Here is a 12,027-nt window from a genome sequence, read left to right as displayed (position 1 = left end):
TCACTCCTATGGATTATCAGGTTACCACAATTGACCTTGGACCTACTACACAGAAGCAAGAATTCCAAGAGTTGAATGATATTGACAAGGCAATTGAGGTGCGATTGAATAAGACTATTGAGAAGAAGAGATGGTTTAGAGTGAGAATAGGAGAGTCAAGGAATATATTGAAGGGATGAATTCCCAAAGGTGTGAGGATCCTACTTTTGTCTCACCCATTGCAATTGATCGCAGATTCCCTTTTGACTATGAGGCAGCGAGGAGTACACATCAGGAGGTTGGAAAGTGGATTGAAGATGTTAAGAAACAAGAAGATAATTTTCTAGCTCAGTTTGTCCAAGCATTTGACAAGACGTCAATGCTCATATTCAGGATACAGTATTTGGAGCGAGTTTGGGATGATTTCCACCCAGTGCAGGAGAAGACCATTCCTCGCCTCCGAGTTTTGAAGCGAATCGTGATGCCTACGTTGATCCAAGAGGGAGTTGTGCATGCAAGTGATGTTTATGATTTCCAGGGATGGTATTGTTCTTTAGCTATGCAGAGGTCCGCTTATGATCATGCAAGACAGGATTGCACAAAGATGGAAGGATCGATATAAGAGATTCAATCCAAGATCCTTACATCTATTGATGAATTATTGGGAATGGATGTTCATGCTTCCAACAATTTACACTTAGAAGAATTGAAAGAAAAGATGAAGTTTGTTTACTTCAATCAGTTAAAATCTTTGAAGAAGAGTTAGATTGATGATCTGGTTTCTCTCGTGGTTCACATCAACAATTTGCAGAAGCTTATGCCGGATTGGGAAAGTGTCTTTGATGCTTGCTCAGATGCCTTGGATGTGATTGATGCGCAATAGGAAGCTTTACCTAGCATCACCATGAAGGAACTCAACTCAGTTGTAGCTAGATTCGTGGAGTATGCAGCTAAAGAGAGGGATGTAGGACAAAATCTTCTAGAAGATTCTTTGCTTGATTACTAGGCGTCATCCTATTGGACCTATTCTTTTTTGATGCAAACCCTAATTAGGGTTATTTTAGGGTAGTGTTGGCAAGATCTTGGCCCTTGATCCTAAATGAATCTTGGCCCTTCATTTCATTTGAGACTATATATAAACCCATTTGCCTCTCATTTGTAAGAGAGATTTTTGAGAATTGTCGTCTACATGTGTTGCAAATTTGAATAAAATCATTGAAGTTTGGTGGTTTTGTTTAGATTTTGTTTGCATTTGTGGTTCTCATTGCCTCCAAATTTAGATTAGAATTTATTTCAAGTATTTTAGATTGGATAAAAGAAGTATTGAATGCATTGAATGAAATTCGTTTAATCCATACCATTAGCTTCTTGCTGATTGTAAGTTTGCCTTCTGTGGTCAACTAAAATTTGAATTGGACTTAACTTTAATTATTGCACATCCATTGGTATGCATTGCCTTGATGGTATTGATGTTGATGGTGATAATTTGAATATCTGTAAATCTACCATAGATGTTTGCACTAAGCATGTGTTGAATTGTTCTTTGATGGTGAAACCTTGCATAGTTGAATTTCATTGAATCATTCACTACATTTTGCATTCTAGGTTATAGAATAGAACTCCTAAACCCTTGTCCTTTTGCATTTTATTTGAAAATCCTTTGTTAGATTAGATCAAGAGCTATAATTGCAAAATCATTTGAAGTCATTGGCAACCTATCCTCATTCATGATAAGCTTGACAAATCTGAACAATTGTGTAAGTCCCCAAGTGAAAACAACAAATCACATCAGCCATTGAGTTACCCACATGTCAAGAACTGACCGTAGAAACCTTGGAATCGTCTTAGTTGATCATATATTTAGCATCTAAGGTGATTTTGTTCAAGAGGGTAAAATACTTTGGTATTTTATTCCTTGTTTGATTGTGCTTAAAACACACGTCAATAGTATGACACAAAAGAAATATAACATGAATAAAGAGAACCATACCTATAATATCTTTTAGAAGGATAGACAGTCTTAGGAGTAGTGGGCATTGTATCTTGACTCAATTTCCACTATTAAGGTAGGTGGAATTTCTTTGATGGCGCCATCCAAATCAATATGGAGATGGCATGCATGATAAAGTTTTACTTTTGCATATTCAACAAAAGGTGTGCCATTGAAGGTTGAGCAAAGTAATTTTGAGCTGATTAAAAAATCAAGGATGGTGACAAGTTTAATTGGGTCAAGTAAGATTGGTGTTAATTCACCAACTTACGAGTACTTTAAGAACACTGTTTGACAGTGTTACAAAACTCAATGAAATATTCCACAATCAAATGAAATGCTAGGGAACAATCATCGCAAACCATTCATTTTAAGTTGACCAAAAATTTACCTTGGAGAAACCCAATGAATGGGGCCTTGTAGGCTTGTATCGAGTTCAATTTTGCTAGATACAAAAGGGACTATGATACAAAGGACATTCCGATTCTCTTTTTGGAACTGCTCTTTACCCTTCCACACGCTTTGCATGATATGTTCTTTGCTTCCCCATCATTGAATTGAATTTTGCTGTCATGAAATCATAATGCTTCTTATCTATAGATTTAGCTTCAATCAAGATGTGGAGAAACTAGCAACAATTCTTCATTTGCCTCTTAGAACTTGCATGGTAAGAGAAATGATCCCAAAGAGACATTGGTGACTCTTCATTTGCTTTGTATTTGGTCTCTTTTTTCCCTCAAATGGAAGCGCTTTCAAAATATTATATGGAACTTTGTGCAATGTGATTATCTACAACAAGTGTATATCATTTACAAGGAATAAATATATGTATATATAGGAGATCCTTTCACAGCACATCTCCTATTTGGAGGTTTTTTTGGCACCCAAATCTTATGTACTTAACTGTAGATAGACTTCAACATCTTATCCTTGGATAGCCATATAGCATTAATGGGATGCAAGCGCCCTTAGGACACACCACTAGTATTCTTGGTCATTCCTCTTGGTAGGCTTGCTTTGCTAACGATTGTTGCCCTATTTTACTTCTTGAAAGTTCTTAGTCGAATCTAAAATAGTAGAACTTGATTCTCGAGCTTCAGGCTCAAACAAGTTAATTTTTTTTTGAATAAAAGGTGATAATTGGATTTTATTAAACGAAAACAAAATACATATGATAATGAGCTCCATAGAGCAAGAACATTTGAACAAACTATTTGGCCAGCAAACTGCAAAAATACATATAAAACATGGCCTATAAAAATGAAAAAGCCAAAAAGGTGAACACAGAAGCCATTAACCCAAAGCTGAAGAGTTGAGAGATGAGGTGGTAGAAGACTCCGGTTGTTTTGGGGGGTGGGTAGTGCCAATGTAGGTGATGGTGGAAGCTAGTGTGGGATGTGGACCAATAGGAAATAGAGTGCATGAAATGTACATTGGAAGTGGTTTGCAAATACCGGGCCAAGCACCAATTGATGATTATTGACAACCACTTCTAGCACTTCTGAGGAGTCATTTTGTAAAGTTGTTTGATAGGTGCTAAAGATGCACACAATGTTAGGGTCCTTTTTTAGCTCCTTGAAGTTGAATAGGTCCCCAACAAGAGAATTCCTTTGGAAAAGGTCATACACTTCCATTCCAGGGCCTAGACAATCTTATGAATGAGATAATCCTAGATGTATTTAAACACCAATGTCTAAACGAGTGGCTCATTGTGTAAGAGTTCCATTGCATTGGACAAGAATAGGGGTGCCACCTCAGAGTAGTGTAGAGTGTAGAGTGGATCTTGAAGGAAATCCTTGCCAACAAGAACTTGAACAATGCCCTCCACCATAGGATAGTCCACCTTGAAGACATGAGAGGTGGACAAAGTAAGGACATTGAAGATTGGAGACCCCTATATTTCAATAAGTAGGAGGATGCAATTTTTTTTAGAATGAGCCATTATCATCAAGAGCTAGAGGCAAATGAAGATGGAATGAAAAGAAGACAAGGCTGATGGCAAATAAAGGTTGGGAAAGGTGAACATAAATGTTTGCACGAGGGAAGGGGATGGTGGTGAGAGGGAAAAGAGAGATTAGGAATGGAGGGACCACGACAGGCATGTGGGAGATTTGGAATTGCACAATGTGGAGGCAACATAGTGATGGAGCACACAAAACAAAGCAAGGAAGACAAGAACGACACAAATAGGCTTAAATAACTTAACATTCTCCACATTAACCATTGACTATAACATGATATTGTTGTAACAAAAATGTTGCTGATCATGAAGGGGCCATATGTTATGGGCTTGAGCTTCTTATCTTCTTCTTGGAGCATGTATGCTAATTCAGTTGAATCATATCACCCATCTTGAGATTGTGCTTTATGTGATGCTGGTCATAAATTTCTTTTTACTTATGTTGTGACTTCTGAATTTTCACTTCTAATTATGCATTCAATGCAATATCAAATACATTTCAGCATTTCAAAGTTTCACATGTTATTTCTTATATATTTTTTTAATAACTATTTTTAAGTACTATATATATTTGAACCATCGTCCTGTTGCCATCTCCCCATAGTTGCCAATATAGGCCCTTGGTCCCCTCATCTTTGAGACCTATCCCCTTGTCCCCCCGTCTTGAGACTTGACAAAATATAGAATATAATAACATTTGCATACAAAAAACTCAACATATAGAAGTTCAAGAAACATATTTGGCATTGCTTAGACTTGTACCACCTCCTGGATGCCCAAAGTGCTAGCCTTCATAAACTTTGTTGTATACAGCAACACCAGGCACTAGCATTAGCTCCACCTTTTGTTCACCCAACTTATACAAAGCATGAAGCTTAAGATCATGCACAATGGATTCTTCGTGCTCTACCTTAACAATTGTTTATTTTGTCAAATTTATTGGAGTTATCCAAAAATAATAATATTTATAATATACTTACAAAATTATTTCAAAACAACATAAATCAGGTTTTTGAAGTCCGTACATTTTCCTCTATTATTGTGTGAATTTTTGATAAAATAGACTATGATTTGACTTGTTTGCATTCCTTTCAAGTTGATTTTCTTGCACAAATATTACTCATAAGGTATTATAGCTATATTTTGCTGAGCTTGGTTAAAGGGTGTCATTGAATATCCATGTAGACCTTTGCCAAATTCTTTTTTTAGCAAAAAACCATTTTTCACGAGCACTGCAGGATTTTGGGTAAAAGTATTTGATGCACATACTTGTTGGTGCATGTTTTATGACACACCGAACACAGAATAAAGATGCCCAAAAGACACTCTATCCTCTCTTGAATAAAATCACTGCTAACTAGCAACTTTTACTGCTAACTAGCGACTTTAATGTTGGATATAGCTTGTTTGGTGATGTATGCTGGTAATCCAAGGGGAACTTGAGAATTTCATTCACAATGAAAACTTTCAGATATGAGAACTCTTTATTATTTTTTTTGGATTTTCGATTTTGAACTTCAAAATAGATAAAAAAGGAAAAGGATTTAGGAATTCTATTCTATTCCTAAGAATTTAAGAGTCAGTAGTGATTGGGTGAATCTAAACCACGCTTTGGTTCGCCAACTTAAACAACTAAACAAAGTGGGTGCAATCTTCAAGGGTTGTGCATAGAATTTTCATACCATGAATAGTACCATCAGAATGAACAATAGTTATTCGAAAGTAAAATTTAAACATCCACAAAATACGCTCAGGCTAACTTTGCACAATGAACAAAAATCATTTGTTCATCGAAAGTATGAGCAACGATTTCACCAACCAATACTATCAAATTTTGCATTCATTTAATAACTTTATAAAACAAATTCTATTCTATGTTGAAGAAAATATGAAACCATGCAACTACAAGATAACATAGAGATTCAAAGCAATGCAAATGAACTTTATTATCTTAATAGTCTTAAGCAACAATTTCACCAATCTCTCCCATACAAATGAGAGAAGAGGGGTTTATATAGAGTCTTGAAAATGAACGAAAGATCTAGATCAAACAGAGATCAATGGTCGAGATTGAAACACGGATACCTTGAATAGGGTTTGCAATAGTTATCCAATAAGAGCAAATAAAAGATAGACAAGTGTCACAGGGAGCTTTCTTCTAGAAGAATGCATCCTTATCCTCTCTCTGTGGCAGCATATTCGATGAACTTGGACATAGTAGGCTTAACCTCTTCCATTGTGACATGTGGCAGCATGTTTATCTTGAATTCAATCATGTCCAAGTCATTAGCATAGGTGGCAAAAGCATTTTCCCAATCCAATTCCTGTTTCTGAAAGGCATCCCTAATGGAAAAGAAGGTGGATGCCTTAGTCATATTTTGCTTAAGGATCGATCTTGTGAAGGTGAAGAAATTCTCTTGTGCTTTGACCTTTAGATTTTCCATGTTCATTTCATTTTTTCGGATTGCTTCCTTTCCAAGCACATCAACAGCTATAAGGAAAATCTTATTTTGAATTTCTTTGATCAGCTCTTCAATTTTGACACCATCAATTCTAAAACTTCATTTCTTGCTCTATCAATGCCCAATACCATGTGTTGAAGTTATAGATATCTCCAACTACAATTACTTGCCCATCTATTAATTCTTGCTTCGGAATTCCTTTGAACACCTCAAGCATGGCATTACTTTATCATGAATATCATGAAGATCTTCCCATATTTCTGCCATGTCTTGAATTCTAGAAAGTAATGAAGAAGTTTGCCCATATGCTAATATCAATTTCTCCACAAATGTGACAACTTAAATGATGTTTGCCATCTGGTCCTTAGTCTCTCTAGCTGTCACTTTCACTTCTTCATAGTTTCCAATTGTTTCCTGTGGAAGAGTCAAGAGTGGAGGGGGCGCTGCATCTCCTTGATCAATGGGATTGATCAAGTGTTGGAGATAATTTCTTAGTTTCTCATTCTCTTTCTTTAATTCTTCTTTCTTTTCTACTTCTCTCTTCAATCTTTCCTTGTTTGTCATTGAAGTCAACATGACCAAGGTTGGTGTCACCAACCCTCTTCCACTTTGAAGTGAATTTAGATTCTGGATGCTCCCTTGCTGGGAAACTTCATTTGAACTTTCCTTGAAAGTCCTCCTTGAGCTGACATCTATCTCTTGAAAATCACGAAAACTTTCTAAATTTTTAAAAACAATAAGGGGGTTGGATGTTTGTTCCCATCGTTGAGTGCAAAGTTTGAAGAAATTTTCAAAGGTTAATTTTAACTTATGAAAATTTTAGAAATTGAAGCATTTGCCCCTAAGAAACAATGCTTTCGAACTTTAGTTGCATGTTACGTATAGAATCTGGAATCTATGATGATTTGAAGTGAAAGCTGTTTTGAAAATTTGGAAAATTCTTTATTAAATCACTCCAACTTTTTTGATCTCAAGTGTGGAAATTGGCTCTGGAATTCTCTCGGAAGATGTCTTGGAAATTTGCAATTTTGAACTTTTTCAACACATAGCCAAATTTTCTCAAATTCTTTCCCTTCCAAGACTTGGGCAAATTTCCTTTTGATTTACTTAGGCGAATTTCCTCATGCTTTTCACTTTTTTATTTTGATCATCTTTCCATTTTCCTATAAATAGTTGGGCGAATTTTATCCTTTGCCATTGATTTTGCTTTACCCTAGGTGAATTCCCTGTTGATTTCAACCTTTGTTTTCCAAATTTTTCCTTCTCAACTTGGGCGAATTTCTCTTTGCTTTCCACAATTGCTTTCACCTTTAGTCAAATTTCTCATTTATCCACCTAGGGTGGATTTCATGTGTGGATAGGAAACTTTTAAATTTTCCAAGGTGAACTTCATATTGACTTTAGAATTTTTTCTCATCTCTTTATACTTTAGCCAAAATTCCGAGTTTTCCTTAAAAAATGCCAACACTTAAACCACTTTCTTTACCCATTCCTTGGGCGGACTTTGCATGTGGTTGAGAAATTTTTCTAAGTGTTTGGGCAGAATTCATGTGTTGCCAAGACATTTTTGCGAAGTGTTGGGCGGAATTCATCATATCCCAAGACATTTCTTCACAAGGCTTGGTGGACTTTACCTTGGCTTAGGACGTTTTCTTCATGTGGAAGGCGGAGTTTGCCATGTCTTAAGACATTTTCTTTCCTTGATGGACGGAGTTTGCCTTGGCTCAGGACGTTTTCTTCATGTGGAAGGTGGATTTTGCCTTGGCTCAAGACATTTCTGTCCTTGATGGGTGGAGTTTGCCATGTCCCAAGACATTTTCTCTTCTTGATGGGTGGAGTTTGCCATGTCTCAAGACATTTTCTTTCCTTGTTGGGTAGAGTTTGCCATGTCTCAAGACATTTTCTTTCCTTGATGGGCGGAGTTTGCCTTGCTTAGGATGTCTTCTTCATGTGGAAGGCGGATTTTGCCTTGTCTCAAGACATTTTCTTTCCTTGATGGGTGGAGTTTGCCATGTCTCAAGATATTTTCTCTTCTTGATGGGTGGAGTTTGCCATGTCTCAAAACATTTTCTTTCCTTGATGGGTGGAGTTTGCCATGTCTCAAGACATTTTCTTTCCTTGATGGGCAAAGTTTGCCTTGGATTAGGATGTTGCTTTGATTCAAGAGATTTCATCTTTGCCATAAACACTTAGTGGAATTTCTTGCTCACCGCCATGTTTATCTGGAACTTTCTGGATTAACGCCTTGTTTGGAGGATTTTCTCTTGATTTTTTACCTTGGAGATACAAACTTTTCATTTCGAAGACAAGAACCTCATTATTATTACCTGAATGATCCAATCCTAGGTCAATTTTCAAAAAAGCTGAAAAAAGCAAAAAGCAAATAAGCAGGGGAAAAATCTTCTTCCCCGATTGGTCCCAAAATGCCAAAAAATGAAAAAGCAAAAAGCAAAAAAAAACCAGAATTCCACAAGAATAGGAAGTTGTTAGAATTGACCTTAAGCAGTTGTGTTTTTCGTCCTTTGGCTTGCCTTAGCATTTCTGAGATGTTTAAATGCCCATTTGATCATGATTGGTCCAATTGACTTGAGGACTTAAAAAAAAGAACTCTTTGAAAACCCCCTAACTCTAGACTTGCAAAGATTGGTGACTCAAAACACTACCCTAAAAAGTGAAAACAAGGCGGGGGGGGTCCCATTTGCAATGGGGCGATATGTGAAAACATCACAACAATACCCAAACAAAATGTTCACATTTTCTTTTGACACTATAAATGTTCAACCTTTTGTGGGAGAGAAATGGGAAGACCATCTTCATAATTAAAGCAAATTGATGAAAAACATATCAGCTAAGATGTTGGTGATGATATCAATAGCTGCTTCTAACTGGTACTACCGTACTAGATAATGCTTAATGTGGTCAAAAAGAGTTTGTTTCATGTGAAGATATAAGTTAAAGATGATGAGTTGATTTTATATTTGAAATGTCATTGGACGAACCTAATCTATGAAGGATTGGTCTAGAATTTTGGGTTGAAAACATAATTGTCCAGATACCTACCCATTGGGTTGGATTAGCAAAGATGTTGAAATGTAAGTCAGCCAAAAATTATAAGTTTAGGTTGGGGAGCTATTTTATGAGATTGAGATGCCAAAGTTCGATGAAACTCTTGCATGTTGATTGCAACATGCAAATAGATTTAAAAATGCCAATAAGAAGTTAGTGCTTCTATTTGAGAGGCTCAAGGATTAAAATAAAAGTTGTGTGCAAGTTTTCTTACTGTGGAAGAAGGGGAATAAATTCAAAATCTGATTTTGTTTTATGATAAGTATTGCTGGAGTTCAAAGGGTTGTCATTTGAGCACCCAATAAAGCATGAATTTTAGCTTATCCTAAGTGTAGTTTTGTTAAACATTAGATGAATAAACCATTAGTTTTTTAAGTCTCAAAACATATATTGGAATGCCTAAACAAGGGGTCGATAAAGGTGAGCATGTCATCATGTGGATCAACTACAACGCTAGTTTTAAAGGATCGATTATGGAGTGTGTGGATTTTAATAGTTATCCTTGTATAGCATAAATTGAAAGTACAATGGAGGATCTCTTGGGCTTAGTGAAATAATGATTATAATATTTAATCAGGATGATTGTTAAAACTTTTTTGTCAAAACTACAAATATCCTAAAGTTCATCATGTCCGTCTACAAAGTGTTTGTCATATGGTATCATTAAAATGAGGACAATAAATATATCAAATCAGCCATTTTGGTAGGCATTCTAGTTAAATTGACTGGAGTTCCTAGAGTATGGTCTAGAAGGTGCTATTTTAGCTCCATTTCAGCTTGCACATGAGTACAAATCTTAACAGAAATTTGCTAATGATGTGTGTCAGGTTGATATGAGGACTCGTATCCGAGGGAACAAAGGTTACTGAAGCATTTGATTTTCTGGTACTACAGCTTGTGGTTTCCATTGCAACAATTTTGTGGAGAATCTTAATGTAAATTTAGGCTTTTGGTGAGGTGAATTTTAAATCATATCTAGAGTTTTCTAAACTGTTTTAGTGAGAAATATATGTAAGTGTATTGAACCAAACAATAAAAATCTTTCCTTCATAGTTTACACTTTAGCAGATACGCTATTTTTGATTGGTTAATATGAATTAATCAATTCTAAAGGTGGTTCATTATGCCTCTATTGTTTTCTTTGTTGCTTTGCTGTTATTTGTTGTTAAATACACTAAAATGTCTATCATAAATCAAACCATTCTAAGGGGGACAGATGTTATTGTATATGGTCTTTCTTGAATTGTGTTTGAAGCATTTAAATAGATAAAACATTTCATTTTCTCAACCAAGAAGACTACTTTTTCACATTTTAAACAGTGGTATAAGCACTATAACAACAGTTGGTCTTCCTATAACTCAATAAAAGGACTGAAATTGGGGATAAAGTTTGGATGTAGGGTTCAAGTTTAAGTGTAAAGATATATAATTGGCAAAGTCCGTTATCAAGGAACTTAGCACCAACAAAGGTACACCGCATCAAGCAATAAAGATGCTTGGTTGATAAAAGCCGTTATAAAGGAGCTAATACTAATAACCAGTTCAAAATTTGACATATAACAAGCTTGCACAATTCTCCACTTGAACATGGCTTCACATTCTTACCATTTATTAAAAATAGTAATATTAGAATATTTTCTTGACTTACAAGATATTTGTGAACTTTATTTTTTGGGGGCAGATATTGACATTAGGAGCGCTTATTGCAGGGTTACTCCATCCGCCACTAGGAGTGGTTTCTTCGGCAAAGACTATTCTCCATACAAAACGATATCTAATAAAAACCACAAATTTGCACAACACAGTTGTTTTTCAGCGATTTTTTTGCATTTTCACAGCATTAAAAAGGCAGATTAATAAGATTGAACTAGTAGAAATCATGTAAAAGTCCATTGTGATTTGCAGATTTTGTGTTTTTGATGAGGTACTGTTTTTGTATGGAGAATAGACGACTCCGGTTTCTTGCAGCAGCATTAGCTGGTTCACGAGTCACACTTGTGCTTTTTACTAAAATTCATAGACAAATGGATATCTGTTATGTCAAAATTTATTGAGTGCCAAGGTACATGTTTGAAGTTGGTCCCTGCAATAAATGATCCAATAAGTGGATTAGGGATGATGTTGTGAGTGGTGGCGGCTCTATTATTTGCTTGATAAAGAATTTCTAAAGGAGGTAAAGCTTAATTTGGTTATAATAAATAAGATGATCCAACCAACGTTCTTAGTGGGAATTTTTTTTAAAGTTATTGAATGGAAGGATTAGTATGAAGCTACGTTAATAAACCAATATACATATAAGGCATATGGTGTAAAATTTAAAAGCATAAGTAAGAAATAATTTGTTTTTAGATTTTTATTTTTACTTTTCAAATAAATTAAGTCAGCGAGAGTATCCTACAAAAGCATTTTATTGTTTTAATTAATTATAGATTTTATGATCAATTTCATTCAATATTTTAAAAAAATTGTGGCCTTTTCCGTGTGTATAATACAAAGTCACTTCTCTAATGACTCGTGTTTATAGGCAAGTAATTTTTTAAGGTTTTTTTTCTTCTTTTATTTACATATTG

The 12,027-nt window shown here is 35.4% G+C and overlaps 1 protein-coding gene across 4 annotated transcripts in view; it reads left to right on the top strand.

The window, feature by feature from the left end:
- The window catches only part of LOC131040323 (mitochondrial protein pet191 homolog), a 70,804-nt gene extending 59,230 nt beyond the window's left edge, over positions 1–11,574 (top strand). For 2 of the 4 annotated variants that reach the window (XR_009104810.2, XM_057973219.2), the window contains one exon: positions 10,285–10,513. Coding sequence is in view for 3 of the 4 variants with exons in the window: in XM_057973219.2 (XP_057829202.1) it covers positions 10,285–10,326 (42 nt within the window). In the remaining variant the exon portion in view is untranslated. Of the gene's footprint in view, positions 1–10,284; positions 10,514–11,166 lie in introns of those variants that run through there. The other 2 variants (XM_057973220.2, XM_057973221.2) reach the window with 2 other exon arrangements.
- The last annotated feature ends 453 nt before the right edge of the window (positions 11,575–12,027 follow it).

This window comes from Cryptomeria japonica, chromosome 4, assembly GCF_030272615.1.
Source record: "Cryptomeria japonica chromosome 4, Sugi_1.0, whole genome shotgun sequence".
NCBI classification, from domain to species: domain Eukaryota; kingdom Viridiplantae; phylum Streptophyta; class Pinopsida; order Cupressales; family Cupressaceae; genus Cryptomeria; species Cryptomeria japonica.
This window is presented reverse-complemented; position numbering and strand designations above follow the sequence as displayed.